Source organism: Equus przewalskii, chromosome 25 (assembly GCF_037783145.1).
Source record: "Equus przewalskii isolate Varuska chromosome 25, EquPr2, whole genome shotgun sequence".
NCBI lineage: Eukaryota > Metazoa > Chordata > Mammalia > Perissodactyla > Equidae > Equus > Equus przewalskii.
The window spans coordinates 36,626,883-36,650,754 of NC_091855.1; the positions used below are offsets into that span (position 1 = coordinate 36,626,883).

At 47.6% G+C, this 23,872-nt stretch overlaps 1 protein-coding gene across 1 annotated transcript; it reads right to left on the reverse strand.

The window, feature by feature from the left end:
* Nucleotides 1-1,378: 1,378 nt before the first annotated feature.
* On the reverse strand, nucleotides 1,379-9,893 carry SERPINA9 (serpin family A member 9). Its single transcript, XM_008509960.2, is given in 5 exon segments — nucleotides 1,379-1,591; nucleotides 2,968-3,115; nucleotides 5,187-5,310; nucleotides 5,313-5,450; nucleotides 9,271-9,893. Coding segments are annotated over 5 exon segments (1,113 nt in total). The 5' UTR covers nucleotides 9,761-9,893.
* Nucleotides 9,894-23,872: the final 13,979 nt, after the last annotated feature.

Below are 23,872 nucleotides of genomic sequence, written 5' to 3' on the forward strand. Positions count from 1 at the left end.
GAAGCTTTTCCAGCTCTGTAGTGTAACTCCTTCTGTTTTTTTCTTTCTGTGCAAAAGAGCCTGGAAAAGCCAACATGAGACCCCGGCACATCCAAGGTGGTGTGGGGCACTGGGACCCCCAGAAAAGGAGCATCTGGATCTGATGGGAGTAGGAGCTCCACTGGAGGCTTCAGGAGGTACCCTCAGTAATGAAAGGTGAAGTGGAAGGAGCCAGAACATCCCACCCAGCAGAGACGAGGAAGAAGGATGGTGGAGGTGCCTTTGCCTATGGTCCACGGGACCACATGTGGTTCTGAGGAATCAGGGCAAGGGAGCCAAGCCGCTGTCACTATGACCCAGCAGGCAGGAGGCTGAGCACACAGATGACGTCAGAGCCAGGGAGGCTGCCAGTCCTGACGGCGTCCCGATGGAGAACCATTGCACGCCCTCAGAGGTCTTCACAACCCACACGTTAGCTGCTCGTCTTCTTATTTGAGAAACTCAGCTGGTTTAATGGCACCCCAGCAAGCCCAGACTCCTTTCTTTGGCCAACACCCTACCTGATCTGTCCTCCTTGTACCTCTCTGAACTTGGTTCTACCGTTCCAGCCACAAAGGCCTCCTTCTGTCCCTCCACCATGTCTGCTCATTCCTGACTCAGAACTGTGCTCACAGAAACACACCCTCACAGTCCCATTACCCTCTTTCCAGCCATCCCATCCAATGCTTTCACAGCGTTTAATCAGAACCTGCAACAACCATGTGTATTTAAGGTTTGGTTAAACTTTGTGGGGTCTGTCACCTTCATCTAGGCCAAGTAGGCTGGGGACCTTGTGGATCTGATCCATTCCTAGCACATATTAGGCACCCCATAAGTTTTTGTTGAATGAATGGATGAATGAATTCATGCAGCCACTGACATGTCACATAGTGATGACCTGGCTACTGTGAGTTAGCTGATAAACCATTTTCAAATTAGAACCCTGGAGGCAGGTGGGAGCACTATTGCTGGCCAAATTCACGTTTTAGGTTTATCGAATTTATTACCGTAATTCTGCAATAAAGGGGACTGACCTCTATGTTACCATTCCCAGGGGCTCTGAGGAATGAAAATATGCCAACCTAGAAATGTTCCATAGCGCTAATTACCTGGGAGCATTCACAGAAAAGGGCCCTGCCTGGCGAAATGGGCTTTGGTTTGTGACTGGGATCTCCACTCACTGTTGATGACTGAACCTCAAAAGTGGCAGCCCCAGCAGCGAGGCAGCTCTGCTGGGGTCAGGTGACCCCTCAGAGCAGGAGGAGACACATCCTAATGTCATACCAGGAGCGTAGTGCCATGTGCTTTGTTATTTCCTGCGCATTGTCAATGTGTAATCGGCCAACAGGCCTTTTCCCACCTAGAACTCAGTGGGATTTCCCACTTTCCCTAGGAAGAGAGTGGTCTCTGTGGATCTCTATATAATCTGCATCAGGAACGGCCTGTTAAAACGGATGATGGAGTGGGATGGGCCATCCTTCGACCAGAGCATGAGCTTGGTGGCTGTGGCTGCTGTGGCTGCTGTGGCCTCGGTGTCCTCCTCTCTGATGTCCAGCACAGGCTCGTGGGTGGCCTGCCAAGGGAAAAACAGACATCAGCAGCCCCTACGGAGATACCTGTACTTGACTGAGCTCCGGTGTTTTGCCTGGGAGTAGGGACGCCCCCTCAGGAGGCTTCAAGATTATACACGCCACACGCCTGGCCTTAGGTTTGCTCTGCCCATTGCTGCTCTCGTTGCTACTGGTCAATCGGCCCTTCCACGTGGAGTTGAATGGTCACAAACACAGACCAGAATGACCTGAGTTCGAGTCCTGGTCCTGCGACTTAATTATTGCAAAGTTATTTGGGGCCACGTGCTTCACTTTCCAAACCTACAAAAGGGTGATGACAATTGCACATATCCCCCGAGGTTATTTGGTCAGTTAAAGGAGATCATACAAAGCACGTATGCAGTAGTAGCTACAATTGTCGCACAGGAGACATAGATCAGGTATTATTAAATTATTAAATGATTATTAAACATTGGATCCCTTCTTGGTCTTCCAGGGAAGAGATTCTTAACCTGGGGTATATGTCCTCCTAAGCTTCCGGGGTCCTGAGAACTCCTGACAACTACAGCCATTATTTATGCACGTAAGCACATAAGAGGAGAGGTCCCTTATGCTCATCCTCTTCCAGTGGGACCTCTCTGCATTGCTTCCCTGGACACAATGACAAGGTCCCCTTCAGTGGCCCAGGACCACTTCTGACTATTATAATCTGTTATCAAAACTAAGTTTTACATCCAGGATCAGAAACCCATGTGCAGACAGGGGCTAGACGCCGAGACCTCTTGTAAGAGTACAGGAACCTGGAGGGCACCCTCTCGCTGAAAGGGGTGCTCCTGGCTCAGCTCTGGCTGACGGCTGCAGTGTAGAGGTTTGGGCTCACATTTGCCATGTGGAAATTGGGCTCGGTGATTTATTTAGAGAATGAGAAATTAGACTTTTACGTCTAATATCCTATGTTTTAGAAATCAGCTTTCTCTTTTTCTTCTTCTTTTTGTTTTTTAACACTGCAGGCCAAACACAACAGATCTACAGAGTACCAATGGCCCATGGCAGCTATGTCGTGACCTCAGTGTGAGCCCCTAGGTTTCAGGGAGGTGAGGTCGAATGCCAGGTGGGCACCTGCTTGTCTGCAGCAGGTGTTGGGGCCTAATTCTCAAAGAACTGTAGTTGGACCTGAGGAACATTTGTCTGAAGAGGGATCAAAGATGCCTGTGTATCAGAGGCACGATGGCTGTAAAGCCACAGGCCTGGTAGACATGAGATCCGGACCTACTTCTGCCACAAAGAAGTCACTTCGCCTCGCAGGACCTCTGTTTCCTTATCAATGAGATGAGAGTGCTCAATTAGCCAATCGCTATAAGCCCTTCCAGTCTGGGCAATATTTCATGGACCAACTCACTTTGGAAACCCACAGAAAGTCTTTCTTAGTGATTCCAGAAAAATGAGCATTTTTGTCAAAGGCATGCTGGATGCCCATCTTTGGGAGGATGGTTTCTAGATCATAGGAGGCAGAAATGGAAAATTTTGGAATCAACACCTCTATCCACCTGTGGAGAAGGAGAAAGAAAGAGGAGAGGTCACAACACCCTGGGTCTCCACCTCTGCTTCGAGGTGGCATTTCAGGAGACTCTGTTCCTCCTCTAGGCATGGCTGGTTGTGCTAAAGAAATCAACACATCCCTGACAACCAACCCAAGTTGCACTGGACATAAGCCTCCTGGATGAGCAAGTCCAGCTCTGAGAGATATGAGGTGAGAAATGGGTCCCCTAATGAAGTAGGGGACAGAGCAGAGATGGGGCCTCAGCAAGGGAGCCTATGGCAGAGACCAATGGGAGGCACTGGGCAGTGATGGAAGCGCATCTACCACCCCTGGCCCAGAGTCCCCCCCACCAGCCCTTCCTGAGACAAACCCTAGTAATCCTTGAGAGCAGCAAAGTCCAATAGAACTTCCTGCAAAGCCAGAAATACTCTGTACCTGCGCTGTCCAACATGGCAGCCACTAGCCACATGTGGTTATTGAGCAACTTAGATGTGGTTAGTGCCAACAAGGAACTCAATTTTTAATTTTACTTGATTTTAATTAATTAAAATTTAAATAATCACATGTGGCCACAATATTGGACAGCACAGCCCTAGAGTTTGGCACAATTTTTTCTTCCTCTGCAATGGTTTCACTGAATCAAGAGTGAACAGCCCACGTTTGTTGAGCATTTACTACGTGCCAGGTATTGTCCCAGGCACACTCATGAACATTATCTCCATGTTAAAGATGGTAAAGCTTAGTTTTGGTTGTTTGCCCAAGGTCATGTACTTAGTGAGTCAAAGAAATGAAAGCACAAAAGTGATGGATGGATACTTCAGTCCTCACTGATGGACTTCTTGTAACATCTAGCACAATGGACAGCTCTCTCTTCCCTATCACGGTCTCCTGTGCTGGCTTGGCCATCTCCATCTTCTCTCTGCTCTGTCTGCTGCTCTCTACAGCCACTCCTCCCCTCCTCTGTGCTGCCTCCTCCTCCTCTATCCAGCCCTGGTTGCAGTCTGAGATGAGAAGAAATCTCTGAAACATCCTATAATGTCTCCTGAACTCCAACTTAGCATCTTTGCTGGTGCTGTTTCCTTTACCAAAAATGCCCTTCCCAAGCTTCTATGTCCTATCCATACCTTCATGACCTAGCCATACCTTCATGTCCTATCCATACCTTCATGACCTAGCCACACCTTCATGTCCGAGCCACACCTTCATGTCCTAGGCATACCTTCATGTCCTAGCCATACTTGTGGCTCAGATGCACCACCTCCTTGAAGCCTTCCTTCAGTCCCAGCTGGAAGTGATCTCTCTTTGCTCAGAAGTTCCTCAGCACTCTGCCTACCCTCCCCTGGGGCATTAATCTTTGTCTTTCTTGAAATACAGTTATCCCTAATCCTGCCTTCTCTCTTCTCCTAGACTATAAATGCCTGGGAATGATGCTGACAACGCCAAAAAAAATATTGCTAAGAGACTGTACCTAAGACTTTGACATTCCTTTTTATCTTATGGTTAGCATCCTTTGATACTCTCCATAATAATTACAGAAATAACAATAATATTACTATTAGTTAAACATTTACTGAACACTTACTATCTCCCTGGCATTCTTCTGAGCACTTTATAAATAGTAACTTATTTTATCTTTTGAACAACCTATAAGATCAGTAATATTATTATCCTCATTTTATAGGTGAGCACTAATGGTTTTGTTGCTTGTCTATTTTTATGGAATCATTTTGTGGAATTCAATATCGAATGGGCAGGCAGAGAGAATAGCAACAGTGACATAATAGTGTTGTAGGAACATATTCGCTACGTGACCTTGGGCAATTCACTTCCCCTCTTGGAGTCTCTAGTTCCTTATCTGTGAATGGGGGTGATAAGGTGATAATAATTCTCATCTGTCAGGTGATTGTGAAGTTCAAGTGAGACCATGTATGCACAGCACCAAGCTCACTGTCCAGCATGCAGATGCTGCTCAATTTGCAGGAGTGACTATTCAATAGCAACTATCCTGGTCTTTTCCCCACCCTTGGATGTGCACCATCACCTGCCTCAGGCCCCAGCAAATTGACACAGGTGCCCACCTCTTCTGGAGTGAGTGGCTCCACTTCCTCAGTGTCCTGGCTGACAAGGCCTGTTCCAGCTGCCTCATGTTGCCCTGGCCAGGGAGGACAAAGAAGGCCATGATTTCTCCACTGTAGTCCTTCTGCAGTTCAGCTCCAGATCCACCCCAAAAGCAAATTGCTCCACCTGGTGCATCATCAGGACCTGCACAGTGGTTCCTTTGCCCACCAGGAATGGAAAGCTTTTACTTGCATCTTCAAGGTTAAAGGGCTTCTCCCACTTGGCTAGCACAAAGAGAGAAGAGAGATCTTTATGTCAAAGTGCAATTAATGAGGTAAGGATAGCAAAAATGGTAAAGTAAGGTACTCTGAAAACTCCCTCCTCCATAAAAGCAATGAGAAAACTGCCAACAACAGTCAGAACTTACTTTTTTAGAAATCTGGAAATTAACCAAATGCTTTCAGCAAACTGGGAACAATTTATTAAGAAAAACAGGTAATTTTGGTAAGAACAGTGAGCTCTGTGGCATTTTAACCTGCTCTAGTTCCATTCTCCACTCCCCAGCTCTCTAGTAGCCTTGAAAAATAATAGCCTGCATTTGCAGTGAAATCCAGCAGGCTGGCAGCCACTGAAGGGAAAAAATAGGGCTCGAACCCTTTCAAAGACTCATTCCCAAAGAATTGCCATCATATGACCGGTCTTGTGCTTCCCTGGAAGGCATCACTTGCAAAGCTGTCTGTATTTGATCTGATTTGGAGCTCAGACAATACAAAAAGCCTTGTCCTCAGGGGAAATTAGTCAAAAACAGTTACAGGCAGTGATAAGTTTTGCAGTTGCCTGAGGCAGTGGGTAACAGTTGAGGCAAACAATAGACTAGCCAAAAAGCTTAATAAGACAGGCTGGGGGTAGAGGTGGCATCAGCAAAAATGACAGAGTAAAGACCTCTGCATATTCACCCTTCCATAAAGCTAACAGGAAAAACTGGCAAAAATAGTCAGAATCAACTTTTTCAGGACTCTGGACATTAACCAAAGGCTTGCAGCTACCTGGGGAGAGTTTATTCAAGACAAATGGCTGAATCTCAATGAGAACAGACAACTTTGCGGCATTTTATCTTCCACTAGTTCCATCCTCTACTCTCCAGCTCAGCAATAACCTTGAAAAATAGCAGCCTGAATTCCCAATACCAGATGGAGAGGAACAGAGCTGGAGCTCTTTCAAAGTCTCATTTCCAAAGAATTAGCATTTTTTGACCTGTCCAACAATCCCTGGGAGATCCCACTTACAAGGCTGATTGGAGCTCACTCAGTGCTAAAAGCTGGCTCACCGGGGTTCAGGGAATATTTGTTAGAAACAATTACAGACAAGTGTTTAGCTTCACGGCTGCCTGGGCAAGGATAACGGATGGGACAAACAATAGACTAATCAAAAACTTTAAAAAAGGAAAAGCTGAGGAATAAGATGCCCATAATGGCAACGATATAGAACTGACACTACTAAGCGATTACAGCAAGCTTGCAGGATACAAGGTATATATACAAAAATCTATCATTTTTCTATATACCGGCAATGAACAAGTGGAATTTGATATTAAAAACACAAAACCATTTACATTAGCATCTAAAAAAATGAAATACTTAGGTATAAATCTAACAAAATATGTACAAGATCTATATGAAGAAAACTACAAAACTCTGATGAATGAAATCAAAGAACTAAATAAATGGAAAGATATTCCATATTCATGGATAGGAAGACTCAATATTGATAAGATGTCAGTTCTTCCCAACCTAATCTATAGATTCAAAGCAATCCCAATCAAAATCCTTGCAAGTTATATTGTAGAGATCAACAAACTGATTTTAAAGTTTATATCAAGATGCAAAAGACCCAGAATAGTCAACACAATATTAGAGGATAAGAACAAAGTTGGAGGACTGACACTATCTGGCTTCAAGACTTACTATAAAGCTACAGGATTCAAGACAGCGCGGTATTGGTGAAAGAGTAGACAGATAGATCAGTGGAACAGGATAGAGAGCCCAGAATTAGACCCACATAAAAATAGTCAGCTGATCTTTGACAAAGGAGCAAAGGCAATACAATGGAACAAAGATAGTCTTTTTAACAAATGGTGCTGGAATAACTGGCATTCACGTGCAAAAAAAAGAAAATGAATCTACACAAACACCTTACACATTTCACAAAAATTAGCTCAAAATGGATCACAAATGTAAACTACAAAACTATAGAACTCCTAGAAGATAACATAGAATAAAACCTCGATGACCTTGGGTACGGCAATAAATTTTAGATACAACACCAAAGTCACAATACATGAAAGAAACACTTGATAAGCTGGACTTAATTAAAATTCAAAACTTCTGTTCTGTGAAAGACAGTGTCAAGAGAATGAGAAGACAAGTCATAGACTGGGAAAAAAATATTTGCAAAAGAAACATCTGCTAAAGAACTGTTACCCAAAATATACAAAGAACTCTTAAAACTTAACAATAAGAAAACAAACAACTGGATTAAAAAATGGGCCCAAGACCTGGACAAGTACCTCATCAAGGAAGATACACAGATGGGAAATAAACACAGGAAAAGATGCTCCACATCATATGTCATCAGAGAAATGCAAATTAAAACAATAATGGGATATCACGACACACCTATCCAAATGGCCAAAATCTGGAACACTGACAACACCAAATGCTGGCAAGGACGTGGAGCAACAGGAATTCTCATACATTTCTGCAGGGAACGCAAACTGGTTCAGCCACTTTGGAAGACAGTGGTGGTTTCTTTCAAAACCAAACACACTTTTGCCATGCAATCCCACAATCATGCTCCTTAGTATAGGAATTTAAAACTTATGTCCACATAAAAACCTGCACATATTATATGATTCTATTTATACGAAAGGTACAGAATACGAAAAACTGTAGAGACAGGAAGTAGATTATTTGTTGCTGGGGAGAAGAGCAGGAATGTGAAGTGACTGCTAATGGATAAGGGGTTTCTTTTTGAGACGATGAAAATGTTCTGGCATTACATAGTGGAGGTGTTTCTACAACCTTTGGATATACTAAAATCCAGTAACCACTGAAGTGTGTACTTTAAAATTATGAACTTTATGATAAGAGATTAAAATTTCAATAAAAAATAAAATAAAGTTAAACAGAACAACATATACAGAGTACAGGAAACTTAGTAGAGACTCGAAGCATAGTATTTCTTTTCCCTTCTCCTCCCTCCTTGCAGAATGGCTGGATAGATGGGTGAAAGATAGGTGAATGAGTGGATAGAGGGACAAATGGATAGATAAATGGGTGGATGGATGAATGGAAGGAAGGAGAAAGGAAGGGGAGGGCAGGGAGGGAGAGAAGGTACAATAGCATCCATGACAACTCTGCCTGGAGAGTCCAGGCACTTCACCCAGAAGCACAACCCTGTGAAGTTGGCTTTATCATCCATCCATCCAGTCAGCATAGAGGCCGGCACACATCAGCCATTCATTACATGGTAATCTTTTAAATCAATACGCCCAGCATCATGGAGCAAGTAAGGGACAGAGGTGGAATTCAAACCCAGGGCTGTTCATTTAAAGCCAGTGCTCATTCTACTGCAACACAGTGTCTTTGTCAATTGTAAAGCTCTTGACAGACGTCCAGGGGACGTGAGTGACAGTTATACTGGCCTGTCTGCACTTCCACACCTATGAAAGTGTTCTCACCTTTGGATTTGCTTCTTAAACTGGGTTATCAGAGAGCTCGGTGTCCTTCCTGAAAAACTGTACAGAACAGTGGGGCAGCTGCTGGTTGCAAGAATTGAGGTCCTTTTCCCTAAGCTAACTTCCAGGAGATTTTTCCCATGGGCTGCCCACTGAGCTCAATGTCAGCCCCTCAGGACACATAATCAGGCTACCCAAATATCGAGTTTTCTTAGAGCTCAATGAGTCCCCACTGGAACTGATACTAAAACTAGTTGGAACTCGGGTCTTCCATTACTCCACCCTGCTGTTTAGGGTTTGCTTATTTGACTAGCGGACAAAAAAAGCAACAGAATGTTAAAATCAAAACCAACCTCTTAGAGCTTTACCCTTAAAGAAAATGTGGTTCTCCAGGACCATGGCTGTCAGAAGTTCAAGGCATTGAATTAAGTCCACAACCTTTCCTTTGGTCTCCTTCTCCACGTAGCTGTCGATCCTCTCCCAGGCAGTGGAGGTGGTGGAGAAATCTGTAGAGAGGACTTCTGACTCAAACAGCCTCTTGACATTGTCCTAGAAATTTTTCTGCAGCTCCTTTTTGATGAAGAGGACACTCTCCATCTTCAAGTCCAGGTCTTTGCTGGGGACACTGAGTGCGTGGACCAGGAGCTGGCAGCCCTGGTGGATGGCAGGCTCTGACGTGTGTGTGAGATTGGAGCCCAGGCTCTGGAGGATCTGGGTTTTGGTGGCTGAGCGGGCCCCTAGTGAGAGCATAACCAGGGAAGCAGAGACAGTCATTGGGGAGAAGATGTTCTTACTTGGGGTCTTCAATGCCAGCTTCCAGTATAGTCGGAAGGCGAAGTTGGTGTTGCTGGAAGACATTTGAAAGGTGGGGCTGCTCTTTGTGGAGGAAGGAGGGGGGACCCCTCTGCTGGAGGGACCGGATGGGGGCACACAATAGATGGGAGCACCGAGGCCGACTACTAAGACAACTCGATAAAAGGAAGATGCCGTTTTGGAACGAAATAAGTCTGCAAGAGAGGAAAGAACCGTTAAGGGGAAGTAAGCTGAGGGTCCATCCCTGAATCAGAGACCTTGCAACATCCCGCACCGTTAGTGATAGAATGGGGACCAACAGGACAGTTAACAGAGCTGTTCTCTTATGTAACCTCATTTGATTCTCGCGATAACCCCACAATGTACATAGTATTATTGTCTTCACTTTACAAATGAGTGAACAGCCCCCAGAGAGGTTGTGTAAGTTACCCGAGGTCATACAGCTAGTCTGTGTTCTAGCTAGGCTTCAAAGTCAGGTCTCAAATCCCACATCCCACGCTCTTTGCCATTTCTGCTTTAAGGGCTTATTTTTCAGGAAGAGAGATGATGAAAGCAGATTGCAAAGTCCCAGTCTTAGCAGCCAGAATGATCTCTTACCTCCCAGAGAGCCCTCCAAACACTCTTTATCCGTTTGTATAGATCTGATCATTTTCTAGCCATGGCTGGCCCTCCCCAGCCACAGGCATTTACTGCCATGTTGAGGTCCCTCAAAAAGTGGAAACGCAGAGCCGAAGGCTGTCCTGGAAGTTTGGTCTTCCAGGGACCTCGAGTGAGGCTGGCCAGTTGCGGGGAGCCACTGGTTCCAGCCACAACTGCCTCCTCCCCCCGCAGGCCTAGCCCAGCAAGGCTTTGGCACCAGGAGGATTTCAAACTAAAGGACCCGATCGGAAGCTAGTCCTTTTGGAGTAGGACAGGGCTGGGCTTGCGTGCATCAACTCTGATGTTCGTGGCGGGCAGTTTTTTACCTCTCTGAATGTCAGTGTTCCTATTCTGCGCTGTAACAGAGGGACGATTATCTGCACCTTACAGAGTCATCCAGAGGATTCATGCAATAAGGTCTCTTGTCTATGTCAGGCCAGTCCAAACGTGATAGCCACGTTCCCAACCACCTCTTTGTGGAAACTGAATGTGTGTCAATTGAATACCATTTTCTCGTACTAGATGAGACGAAATTAGAAGGAAGTATGTGAAGAATCTCTGGCTGAATGAGCAATTCCTTTGGGAAATGGTAAAGTTCTCTCCGTTTCCGTTGATCTGATTCATCGATTTTTGTTTTGTAGTTTTGTGTCTGTTGTTTGACTCTCTAAGTGACAAATTGAAATGGCAAGCAATAGGATATATTGGAGTATATGAGGAAGCCATTTGGTATAAACCTAATTCGGCCTGAACTTGTCTTTCCAAAAGGGCCTGACCGAGGCCGTTGAGCATGCATTGTATATCTGCTTTAGAGATTCCCTATGGCGAGAGCAAAGGCCCTTGAGATAAAGGTGCAACTTCCCTCCCCCTCCCAACGTTGGCGTCTCCTTAAAGATTAAGCATGTTTCTTTAGGCTGGGAACCGATTGCAGTGCTCATCTGTGACCCCCCCAGCCCGAGGCAACACACCTGCCACCCCGCGGCGTTCACTGAGACAGCAGACCTATCTGCCGTTTTCATCAATTGCTGTGCTGACAGAGCAGCCTCGCGACTATTGTAAAAGGGACATTTCAATCATATGTGAAACATACTCTTTGAGGGTATATAACCACCCTGTATACCCCCACTTCTTTGGAGTGCTCTGTTCCTTTGTGGAAAGACTCTCCCGGGTTATAATCCTCAGATTTAAGCTCAGAATAAACTCACCCAAATTTTCATTTATAGATTGGTTATGGATTATTTTCGTCAACAGCTCTAAGCTACACTCACATATATTCACCCACATACCAGATTCTTCATCCACATGTTTGTTCTAAACCGACCTCCAAGCTACCCCCACCCTGAGCCTGCTCCTTCTTTCTCCTTCTCCAGGTGGTCACGTCACCCACGCCGTCATCCAAGACAGAAAACTGACCATCACTTTGCACTCCTGAGCCATCCGGGGGTGGGGGGGAGGGGTCAACTGTTCTACCTTCTTGAGACATCGCAAGCCCCACCTTCTCTCCATCTCCTTGCCCCGCCCTTGGTCCAGACTCTCCTCATCTCTTCCGTGGACAGCCCTGAAGACATCTAGACTATCTTCCTCCCTCTGGCCATGTTCCCTCAAATCAATTTTTCTCAGGGTTGCCAGAGTGAACTCCACCAGCCTGACTCTGGGCAAAGACCGTCTCTTGGGGGATGCAGGCAAAACCCTCCGTAGGGCACATGCCCTCCGAGAGTTGACCCCTTCCCCTCTCTTCGACCCCACTGCCCACCAGTACACCCATCTTCAGTCCTCCTGCACGCTACAGCAACAGCCAACTGCCCATGAGCTCCTTCGCTACAGCCCGTCTCCCCTCCCCCCACCCCACCCCCTACTACCAAAGCTTCTACGCCTCGGCTGGCTAAGCCTGATTCCTTTCCTGGGACACCCCCTCCTCTTGCCCATGGAAAAGCCCTTCTTTCTTTCTCTTGAAAACTCTACTTGGCCATGACCTTCTTGAGAGGTCCTTTCCAACCTTCCTGCCTGTTATAACTTCATCGCTCTCTCCCTTCTCTCCTCCCCTACTTCTGAAACCTGATTCTACTTCCATCACTGCGTGGATTATCATTGACTACGTGCGGGTCTTTCTAGTAATCTGTAGGTTCTTTGGGGATAGGGATCATTTATTTCTTGCATTCAATACCTTAAGTTGGACATGTTAACTCATTCGGGCTCTATAGGAGGCACTGGGGCTACAGTGGAGGACAGGGAAACAGAGTCCTTTCCCTTAAAGATCTTATTGGGGGCTGGACAATTGGCAAATACCACCAGGTGTGAGAAGAGAATGTGATGGGTAAGTACAAGCTTTGGGAATACCTATCTCACAGTAAGGACAGCTTTACCGGAAATGACAGCTCATTAAGACTTGAAAAATGTTAGCATGGGAAAGGGGACGAGAGGAGAAGAGAGGTTTAGGCCAAGAGAACTGCCTGTGCAAGGTCGATGTGACGAGCAGAAGAGAGTCCGTGAAATGCAATCTCAATACTAGAGGGGCTGGTGGGAAAGAGGACGACGGGCGTTGAGGGACAGGCTGCCGACATGAAAGGCCACGTGCAGGGATGTACAGACTGGACTCAGGGCCTTGGGGTCCACAATGGGGACTGATGCAGAGGACTGCCTCAATCAGAAGGAAGTTTCAAGGACTATTCTGGCAGCTAGATGTGTCCTTCATTGCTCTACCCACCCCCGGCACACAGCAGTGTGCAATGTAGGGCCTCAACAGACACTTGGTGCACCCACCTGAGTCGGAAGAGCGTTTACACCAGTGTCAGAACCAGGGTGGAACGGAACGAAGGAGAGACGAAAGTAGGCCTAAAACCCTGAGTTTCTCCTATTCAATGAGCTCTGTGTCAGGCTGGGGGTCTTCAGGAAGCCATGTGAGAATGTGGGGTCTGCAGAACCACTGGCCTCAGTGATTGAGTAGCAGCATTTGATCCTGACAGCCAACCAGGAGTCAGAGCCTAAGCAAGACCAGTGATTTCCTCCCAACCTCAGAGCAATAGATTACGTTTAAAGAAGGGCAGCCTTGTGCAAGCACCTGTGCATTGCGTCATGTCCCTGAGTCTTGCGCTCCCCTGTCTGTGAAAGATGGTGGCTCTTAGGAGAAGGTGAGACAGTCTGTATAGCGCCCAGCATGGCGTCCGACCCACAGCAGGCATGAGATCAAAGCTGCTTCTCCGTCGTGCCTCTTCTGATTTTACGTTCTTCCCTTGGAAGTGAGGTGAAGGGACAGGTTTGTCCCTGGATATTTGTGACTGTGAGAGAGGGTGGGGTTGAAGGAAGAGAGGGTCAGCTGTGCCCAGGGGGAAAGGAGCCACTGCCAGGCACAAGAATGAGGCGCCGCAGATTCCCAGGCCGTCCCACCAAGGCATGCACCCTTCTCTGGGGAGGCTTTCTGGGCGTGGGGGCTGTCAGGGGCACCTGCTAACACCCAGAGGGTCCACATGCCCATCAGCAGACATGGTCTTGATAAAGACATATGACTCCATGTCCCAAATCCTGCTGAATGGGGATCTGGGCTGGGCAGGGAGACCCACCTGAACTGGTAGTCACTCAGGGAGTCGGCTAGTAAGTGTTCCGGCCCCGCCATGGCCCTGGCCTGCATGTGACCCTGGGCCAGTCACTGCTTCTCTCCAGGCCTCAGGGGAAGGTGGCCTCAACAGGTTCCCTGCCTTGACAGTCTGGGCTTTCTGGCCACGGGCCTCAAGGGGCAGGTCTTCAGGCTCTCTGTGGAAAGCTCCGTGAAAAGCTCCTTCAGTCAGCTCTTCACATCCAACCTCTTTCCGCGCCTGGCCTCGCCCCATCCCAGACTCCCGTCCACCCTCGGTGCCCTTCTCTCTCCCAGCCCCCCGAAGGCCTCCGCCCCTTTCTCTGCTACGGCATGACTACGGCCTGGGGCTGTGTGAGCATGGGGCGACAGGCTCTGGGTGACAGGGACTGTGTCTTCTCAGTGCCTGGCCCTGCCTGGGCCCCTCCCTCCCAGCTGCCCCTGCCTTCATTCCACCTTCCATTGTCTCTCATTTGCTCAATTCCTCACTCGTCTCCCAGCTCCAGCCACTCACCCGCACTGCAGAAAGTGTGAGCTTGCTAGATGCAAATCTCATGTGTCACTCATCTGTTCAGATTCCTCAATTGACCTTGGGAGGAACACCCAAGTGCCTGGCATTCAAGGTCCTTCTCCACTGAGCCCCAGCTTACCTCCTCAGCTTCATCCTCGAGCTCACAGCTCTTCCAGTTTCCTGGAAAGGTTGCATCTCCCTCAGGCCACCCTCCCAAGCCTGATTTCATTTGCCTTCTTATCCAGCTTGAGTGTCGAAGGGCTCATTTCATCCCCAAACCTTACATTCCCTAGCGCCTTTGTCTTTGTGACACACACTGTTGGCCAGGCTCCAAACTTGGAATAACTCACCTCTCGGGTCCTTCTTTGCCAAGCGCTGGGGGGAAGGTGGCTCAGGAGGCAGTTTGGTCCACACCAAATTCCCAATCACCGATCTTTATTTGCCTGGCAAATAAAGCACCCATCAACTCACTCTCCCACTGACGGTAGAGGATATCTCAATCTTTCCCATTTCCTCAGGATGGACTCCTCACTCTGCCACATGTGCACACACACTCATACACATCACGCCACATTGCCTCCTATCTCACATAAAAGGGAGACCCTCAGAAAAGCAACTACCTCAACCTCCACCAGACACAGCCCCACCTTCCCCAGCTCTCCTCCCCTCCCCCTCTCCTTCTGAGGTCACTCTCCCTCCCTGATATTTAGATATCCTTTGTCTCCATCTCAGGACCCCTACACCTCTCTCTTCTGTGTGTACACACTCCCTCTCAACTGGATGCTTGCCTTTGATTTTTTGTTGTTGTTGTTTTAAGATTGGCACCTGAGCTAACAACTGTTGCCAATTTTTTTTTCTGCTTTATCTCCCCAAATCCCCCCTGGTACATAGTTGTATATCTTAGTTGCAGGTCCTTCCAGTTGTGGCATGTGGGACGCCACCTCAACGTGACCTGACGAGCAGTGCCATGTCCGCGCCCAGGATCTGAACCTGCCAAACCCTGGCCCGCCGCAGCGGAGCGGGCGAACTTAACCACTCGGCCACAGGGCCAGCCCCTTGCCTTTGACTTTTAAAGATGTTTGAGTCTTGCTCATTAAGACAAACAAACCACCACCAGCAACACAATAAAAATCCTCCTTTCACCCCCTCATTCCCTTCAAGCTACAGCCCTATCCCCATCCTCCCCATCACGGCCCAAATCCTCAACAGCTGTGTATTCATGGCTCCGTGGCCTCACCTCCTGCTCTTTCTCTGGCCCACTCCAGTTTGGCTTCTGGGTCCACAGAATCAGAATCAGCCTGGGAACCTGTCTAGGTTCTCGTCTTAACTGACTTCCCAGTAGCATCTGGCACTGGAGACCACATCTGGCTTCTTATCCAGTCTCTCCCTTTGGCTCTGTGACACCATGTTCTCCAGGATATCTCCCATCTCTCTGCTCCTCCTCCTTAGGCATCTTTGCGGGTTGCTCCTCTCCTCCCAGCCCTTATGCATTGGCAGCCTCAACACTGGTTACTTGCTTGTAGCGCTCTCCTCACTCTAACCTCTCCTCTCTCTCCAGCTGATCTCATTGCACCCTCAGCTTCATTACTAAGAGATGCACATCACTTATTATTTTTAATCTCCAGGCCAGACCTTTCCTCTGAGCTTATATATCTAACTGCCTACTTGGTATCTCCTCCTGATGAACCTTCAGCTCAGTATGACCCAAATTGAACTCAGACTCTTCCTGAACACAGTTTCCCAACAAAAGTTACAACCCAAATCTTCTTTCAACATCTTCGTTCATGGCACCCCCATTCACATAATTATTCAAGCCTAGGACCCATCCTTGCCTCTCCTGCTTCCTCATTCCCCAGGCTATTACATCACCTACCATTTTCAAAGTGTTCCGATAGCCTCCCATTTCCCAGAGTGGGCAGTGAAATCCTTAGTCCAAGCTGCATAGCCTGGGCTCCACTTCCTCCAACTGCACCACACATCTCAAAGCCTCTCGCTCCAGATTGTATGTCTAGCCTTCTGCCAATTTTTATGATTCCCACACGTGATATTTGTTGTTCCCTACTTCTGGAGTGTTCTCCTCACTCCTCTCACCAAACTTTTTCTCCTAATTAATTCCTATTCATTGTTTAGGTCCTGGCTCATGCCACTTTCTCAAGGAAGCTCTCTTGGACCACCCAGCTAAGGAAAATTCCTCCTATAAAATGTGTTTATAGTGCCATCAACTTCTTGGTGAAACATTCATCACAGAATTTCACATTTATTTGTGTGATTGAAATTTAATGAATCAGGGAACTTTCCTATCTTATTCACTGCTGTTTGGCCAATACTAAGGTCTTAGTAAGTGTTTGCTGACTGAATGAATGAATAAATGAATGAATGAACGGAAATAAAATAAAATGAGCAATTTACTTCTAAGGGGTGATACTGACTGGAAATAAGCAAAAGAAACTCTTTCAGGGTCTCATTTAGGGTGATAATTATACAGGCATGTACGTATATAAAATTTGAGTTGACTTACACTTCTAACCAAGACAAAGTCACTGATACTGGACTTGTAAACGGTTGTAAACAGTTAGAAAACATGACAAAAATGTATGAAACAATCAAGACACTAAAAAAATATATGAAGCAATTGAGACAGCGGACAACAGGCAGAGAAGGGAAACAGGTGAGGTAAGCCCGATGACTGTCTCGATTTTCTGCCTAAAGGCACTTTTCGACACAGAAAGAGAAACCCAAGGAAAGCACGACAAGCTCGCTGAGCTTAGAGACAGACATCAGAGTCTGGCAAAGCCGAGGAAGCTACAATTTGTGCAGCAAAAATGTGCATTAGCTTAAGTCCCCAGCTAAATGCTAAGATCTGCATGCGTACAGAGAAATTGCACAAGGCTGGTCCAACAAAAACAAAATCAAAACACTGCTGTGAAGATGCAAGCAGAGGAATTTCCAGAGTTCACACAGCATGGGAAGATACCTAGGCAATGACCAGCCAGAGTGAGGAGACCTCACGGAACACCTGGCACATTCAGTAGGGACCCTGGAAGTACCACATCTTGACATTAGGGCTAAACTAACTTTGGTTTGGAGCTACTGTAGACACCCTAACAAAGCTTGAAAACATGCCTCGACAGGATAAAGCAGTTCTGCAAATAATTTAGTTGGTTGTCAAAACAAGTGTCAACATATGATAAACGAAGACAACAAAAAACAGAAATTGTAAAGTCACCATGGCCAGCATCCAATCAAAAATTGCTAGACATTCTAAGAAATAGGAAAATGTGACCCATGACCAGAAGAAAAAAAATAAGTCAATAGGAAGAGATCTAGACATAACTGAGATTATGGAATTAATAGACAAGGACTATAAAACAGCTACTTAAAATATGCTTAAATAAGGGAAACATTAACATAATGTGAAAAAAACAATGTGTAAAAAAGTACCAAATTGAATTTTTGGAGATGAAAAATTCAATATCCCAAATGAAAAATTCACTGGCTAGGCTTAAGAGAAAATTTAATTGTAGAAGAAAAGATCAGAAGGCTTGAAAACATAGCAACAGGAATTATCCAAACTGAAGAAAACGAACCAGGGAAAAATAACAACAGAACCCCAGTGGCCCGTGGGACAAAATGAAGTGGTCTAACACATGTGTAGTTGGAGTCCTAGGCAAAAAGGGAGTCAGGGGGGAGCAGAAAAATTTTGAAGTAATAATGGCCAGAAATATTTGTGCAATTTCCTTGATGTAAATGATACCTAAATAAAAAAGATTAAATCCAATAAAATGAAACGAACGCAGCCCTGTCATTTCTTTCCCTATTCTGTATGATTGCACCTGATTCTCCGTCTGCCTGGACTGCCCTCCCCACCCTCCCCTCCTTTCTATCCTGCCAGCTCCAGTTCCAGATCACCCACCCCACAGAGTCTTCCTATATCCCACAGAAAGTCTGCCCCTCCCTTTGTAAGTGCCTGGAGCAAACCACAGCAGTTGACCGTCTCATGTGTCTGCCTCCCTGATTAGACAGGCTGGACCTCATGTGGCTTCCTCCAGGCAGCGACCCTGATCAGCAAGTGGTGGGCAGAGAGGGAGAAGAATGAGGGGAAGATAAAGATGGAGGAGGGAGTGGAAGGCAGCGGGAAGAACGTTGGGAAGCCCAAGGGCCAGGCTCTGTTAACTCGCCCACGACCAGGAACTTTTGTAAAGGCTACCATTGGTGAAACAGGTTGGCAGCCTGAAGAAGAATGGGGTTTCCCACGCTGGCTTAATTGTCAAGAGAACCTGTCTTCTCATTAAAAGGCAGATCCTCCCTCTACGACTTTTGCCCTTGACCCAGAAAGAAGCTCTCCAAGACCACCTCCAGCTCCGAGCCCCTCAGTTCCTGGGGCCTTAGGGCCTCCTGGGAAAGCAAAGGCATGTTTTTCCCCAAATTCATAAGACCAATCCTGCTGGAGAAGCGACAAAGCAGGAGCAGATCCCCTTGGGCCCATCCAAGGTCCCATCAAGATGGAGCTTGATCCCAAGTCCAGCCTCCTGCACGGAGCCTCTCCTGCCACGTCCAGGCATCTCTAGACTCTTCCTCTCCTGGCCACAGGATCTCTTCCCTACCTCACACATCTTTATCCTTCTGTCCCATTTCTGGTTTATGGAGATCTTCATATCATTGTTTAAATCTGGCTACATCTTTATACTTCTCTTTTTTAATATATACTTTATAAATTTCACCTATTCTTGCTGTTAACTGTGGAGCAGATTGGGTGCCTCCATATTGGACTTACAACGTCATCTTAACTAGAAGTTACCCTTCAGAAGCTTTCCAAGAGGGACCCAACGCTACCCACCGTGGACGTGCACACCTGTCTCATGGGACGTGCTCCCCAGAGCTCCCTGCAATCTCCTTTCCTAGCCTGCCCAGTGTGGTCACCTGAGTTTTAGGAGTCTAAGCCAAAGTGAGAGTGGAGATGGGGAAGGGGCTAGATCCAGACAGGCCCCCAGGTCCTGAGGAGTTTTTTCCGACTGTTCATTTGTTTCTGGTTGGTTCTTGGCAAGGGGTCACTATTTCACCCTTGTAGGACATGTGGGCTTCCTGCTCTAGAAGGGATCTTTATCCTGGAGTGTCCCTTTCCCCCAGCCCAGTCCAGGGATCCATGATTCCTCTGTTCACATCACACCGAGAGGTAGCCCAATGTTGCCTGTGCTGGAAGGACAAGCAGCTGTCAAGGAGGCCCACCCACAGACTCCCCTCCTCACTCTGGATGCCTTTAACAGGCATCGCTAATGTGGATGGGTGCCTACCGGGTGTGAAGTAGGGTCACACGCGTTACATCATTTAATTACCCCAAATGCCCTGTGAGATGGAGCTGATGACCCCACTTCACAGAGCAGAGAAACTAAGGACTGGGTGCAGTTAGGGGCCTCGCCTATGTCACAAACCATATACACAGCAGAGCTGGGTTTGAACATTAGCCTGTCAGACTTCAGGGCCTCCTGCCAAGGGTCTTAGAATGAAAGGCCACTAAAGGCAACATGGTATCTTGGGTTTGAGCCTGGAACAGACAAAAGGATATTAGTGAGAAAAACTGTTGAAATCAAAGAAAGTTCAGTTAATCATAATGGATCATCACATTTGTTCCCTAGCTGTGACAGATGTCTCACGGTTGTGTAAGATGTTAACTTTGGAGAAACTGGGCGAAGGGGATGCAGAAACTCTGTGCAATCTTCACAACTTTTCTGTAAATCTAAAATTATTCCAAAATTTTAAAATTTATTTAAAATGAGAAGAAGAAAGAAAGGCCAGTCGTCAGGCATTATGAATCACGCACACAGTCCAAGCTTGGGCTAAGACTCCGGGGATCAGGGAGGTGGCTTCTGTGAGCTCACAGACTAGACAACCTCAGGAGCTTTCGGCTACATCCTGCCTCCTCGGGTTCTCTTTCCTGACCCTCAAGGAGAAAGTCTCGGCTTGGTGCCTGAACATCTTTACAGCCATCTTACACCTGCCAACTCGCCTTTGTAACAAAGCAGAGCAGCCTCAGGCTCGGGGGCTGCAGCCGCCAACTGTCTTGGTCAAATGTAACCATCAGATTGGCTTCACTGTGTGTGTATTTCTACAGCTAATTTCTATTTGTGGCAAGTTTTCTGGTTTTCTATATATGGTTTTGATATTAACTTTTCTACTTAAACAAATTTCTTTTTTAAAAAAAAAAAAATCCATGAATTGATTTAAAGATTTTGAGTAAATAATCATACAAAAGAGATTGAGGATTCAGCCACAATCGGGAAACTGGTTCAGGAATGAATGAAACTTGGGAAACTGAGCAGAAATGGAGAGCTGTTTCCCAAAGAGAAAGGGTGCCTTTGCCTTGTGTGACTCCTATTGTCACACTTGAGCACCAAAATGGCGATCCAGAAGAGTGGGAAACGCTCTCCCGGCTAGACAGACAGGAAACCAGCCTCCTGGCACCCTGTGCCAGCGTGAAAAGCCATCTGCTCGGAAGCTGCACAAAGGCATCCAGTATCACGTGAAAAGTCAAGCTGGACCACGTCAGAGGGGCCTTGGAAGCCTGGGTTTCCGACGTTGGGCGCTTCCATTCCTAGTTGGGGCTCACCCCTCTCCTATCATCAGTTAACCCAGATGCGGGCATCTCCTGGGCCAGAAGCCTCCAGAGGCCGGTTGTTCAACAGAGACCATGGAGAGGAGAATCCCCATATCTACTGTCTCAGTGCTGAGTGTCGCTGGCTCAGTGAGGCCGACCTGACCACCACCAGCGCCGTCGGCACCTCCCTCTCCCTTACCTGCTCTGCTCAAAGTTCTACCCCTACTGCTTACTGTTGCTTCTGTCTTCCAGCCTGGAACCTCCACAAGGGCAAGGAGCTTTGTGTACTTTGTTCGCTGATGTGTTTCCAACCCCTAGAACAGTTCCTGGCACAGAGTAGATGCTCAGCAAATATTTGTTGGATGGATGGATGGGTGGACAGATGTCCCAAGGAGTCTGAGCTCTGTGGCTCTCTAGCTGTGGGACCTTGGGCAAATTACATGATCTTGTTGAGCCTCCAATTTTCTCATCAGCAAAACGGACTGGTCACACGCACTCGAGGGGTGGCGGGTCAGTGGTTGGGGGATGTACCCATGCAGCCCCAGCTTTCGAGAGCCATTTGGTAAGTGTGGGTCACCTCAAAGTCAGAACCCATTCATTCGCTGACTAGGTCAGCCAGTCCACAAACATGTGGCTTGGGAAGGCTTCTTAGAAAAAGGAGGAGTGGATCTTTCCTGGAAGGATGAGTAACACTCTGAAACGAACTGGTGGGAGTAGGAGAGAATGGGGAACGAGGAAGATATGGGGCCGGCTGGGATGGCGTGAGCAGATGGACAGAGGTGGTGAGGCAGCGGGTGTGTTCTGCAGACCCACGTGACAAGCAGGCACGGCCACATCCCAGCGGGCAGGGCTGCCAGGCTAAGGCGTGTGGCCCTCCCTCCCAGAGGAGAAGAGAGCTTAGAGCCGGCTGGCTGTGTCTGGAACATGGGTGATTGCTGTGGCAGTCTCTATTTTCAGCAAACATACACTGATCACATTCTCTGTGACACGCACTGGCCTGGGCACTGGGGACATGGGGACACCCAGTCTGCAGCCAGAGGGACACTTAACATGAGTTTGCCTAGGTCACCCTCTAATTAAACACCTGCAATGACTCACCATCGTCCTTCAAAGACCAGCGTTCTCCCTGTGGCCCATGAGGCCCCAATCTACCTCTGCAGTCTCACCGCCCACCTCCTCTTGCCTTGTTTTGTTGCTCTGGCAACAATAATCTCATTTCACTTCCTCGTTCATGCCACCTCCCTATCCCAGAGCCTTTGCATATGCTGCTCCCTCTGCTGGGTCGAGTCTTCCTCTGCTCCCACCCCAACTTCTATCCTTCTTTTTGTTCCCCAGATAAAATTTCTTTCTGTAGTATGGAGTGAAAATATGGCTAGGAAATCATAGAGAAAAAATGCTTAAGATGTGGAACAGTCATTTTTAGAATAAAATTAGTTAAAAGGAAGATGAAAAAGCACAAGAGCTTACGTGCAATTTTAATTTGAAAGACCAACCGTACTTAATATATTATTAACTACACTGGGGGAAAACACGCCTGTAGGCAGTTTTAGTTAATAGCTGCAGTTCAAAAACAGATGAGCTCACAGCATCCGGAGCTCTCCCCAGCTGTCACAGCTTGAAGCCTTGCTGAGCCCCCAGAGCAAGTCAGACCCTCCTGTTACGTCCTCTCGGAGCCCACCACAGCCGTCTTTCCTCGTGGTTCCTGGAGCTTTATAAACTCACATGTGTGGTTACTTGATTCGTGGCTGTTTCTCCCACTGGATATTAACTCCGTGAAGGCGGGGCCAGGCCTTTTGTATCAGCAACTAGTCCGGAGACCACTGCCCCATGAATCACTGTTTAACACAGGATTGATTGCAGCCCACAGGGGGCTGGAGAGAAAATTCAGACCCAGGAGCCACCACAATGCATGGAACTGAGTGCTTTATTGAAGGGCTGCTTGGAAAATGCTGGAAAGGCAGAGAAAATTTCATGAAGAGGTCATAATGGACTGGGTGTTGAAGGATGAGTAGGAGCTCATTAGGCAGGAGCGCATTCCCGGTAGAGGGGACGGCAAAGGCAAGTGCTTGGAGCACAGCTTTTAGGCAACAGCTCATTGGGTCATCTCAGAGGCCCCAGCAAGGGTGGAGGAAGACCACAGCAGTGGCTCTCTGGCGAATGCCTACTACGTGCCAGGCATAGCTAGTGTGCAACCTTGGGGAATCCTCACAGCTCCCAGCCCTGTGAGGTAGATATTAGCCCCTTTCAGCAAGTCAGGGAGGGGCTGAGGCTCAGAGGGGTTAAGCAACATGCCAAGTCACCCAACTAAGTGGCTTAGCTGGCTGTCCCGTGTCCCCAGTGGCCTATGTTGCAGACCTGAGTCGACCTCTGAGGAATTCTGTGTTCGCCTGGCGTCTCCCCACCCCCAACCCCTCAGGCTGGTGCGGTAAACTGGGGATGGTCGGCAGACGCTCTGTGGGACTCCCAGCCTTCTGCCCCAGATCTGTGTCCCTGGTGCAGGCTCTCAACCTTCCTCCTGTCCCACCCTCTCAAAGGGGCTCCCCCTTCTTAGCACTTCCCAGTAACCAGCCCCATCCATACCGGGTCTCCAGGCCCTGCGGGGGCGCAGCACGGAGGACGGAGGAGGCGCTCCCTGGATGCCCAAACATCGAAGAGACCCGGGCAGCTCTCTTGCTTGGAGAGGAGCTGAGGGATGACGAGCTGGTCCCCTGGGTCCGCGTGGAACTCCTGCCTTCCCGCTCCAAACCAGAAGACGTGGACGTTCGCGGCCTGTGGCTAACCACGAGGCCTCAGGGAAGTCGCTTCCCCTCTCTGAACCTGTTTTTACATCTGTCCTATGGACGTCCATTC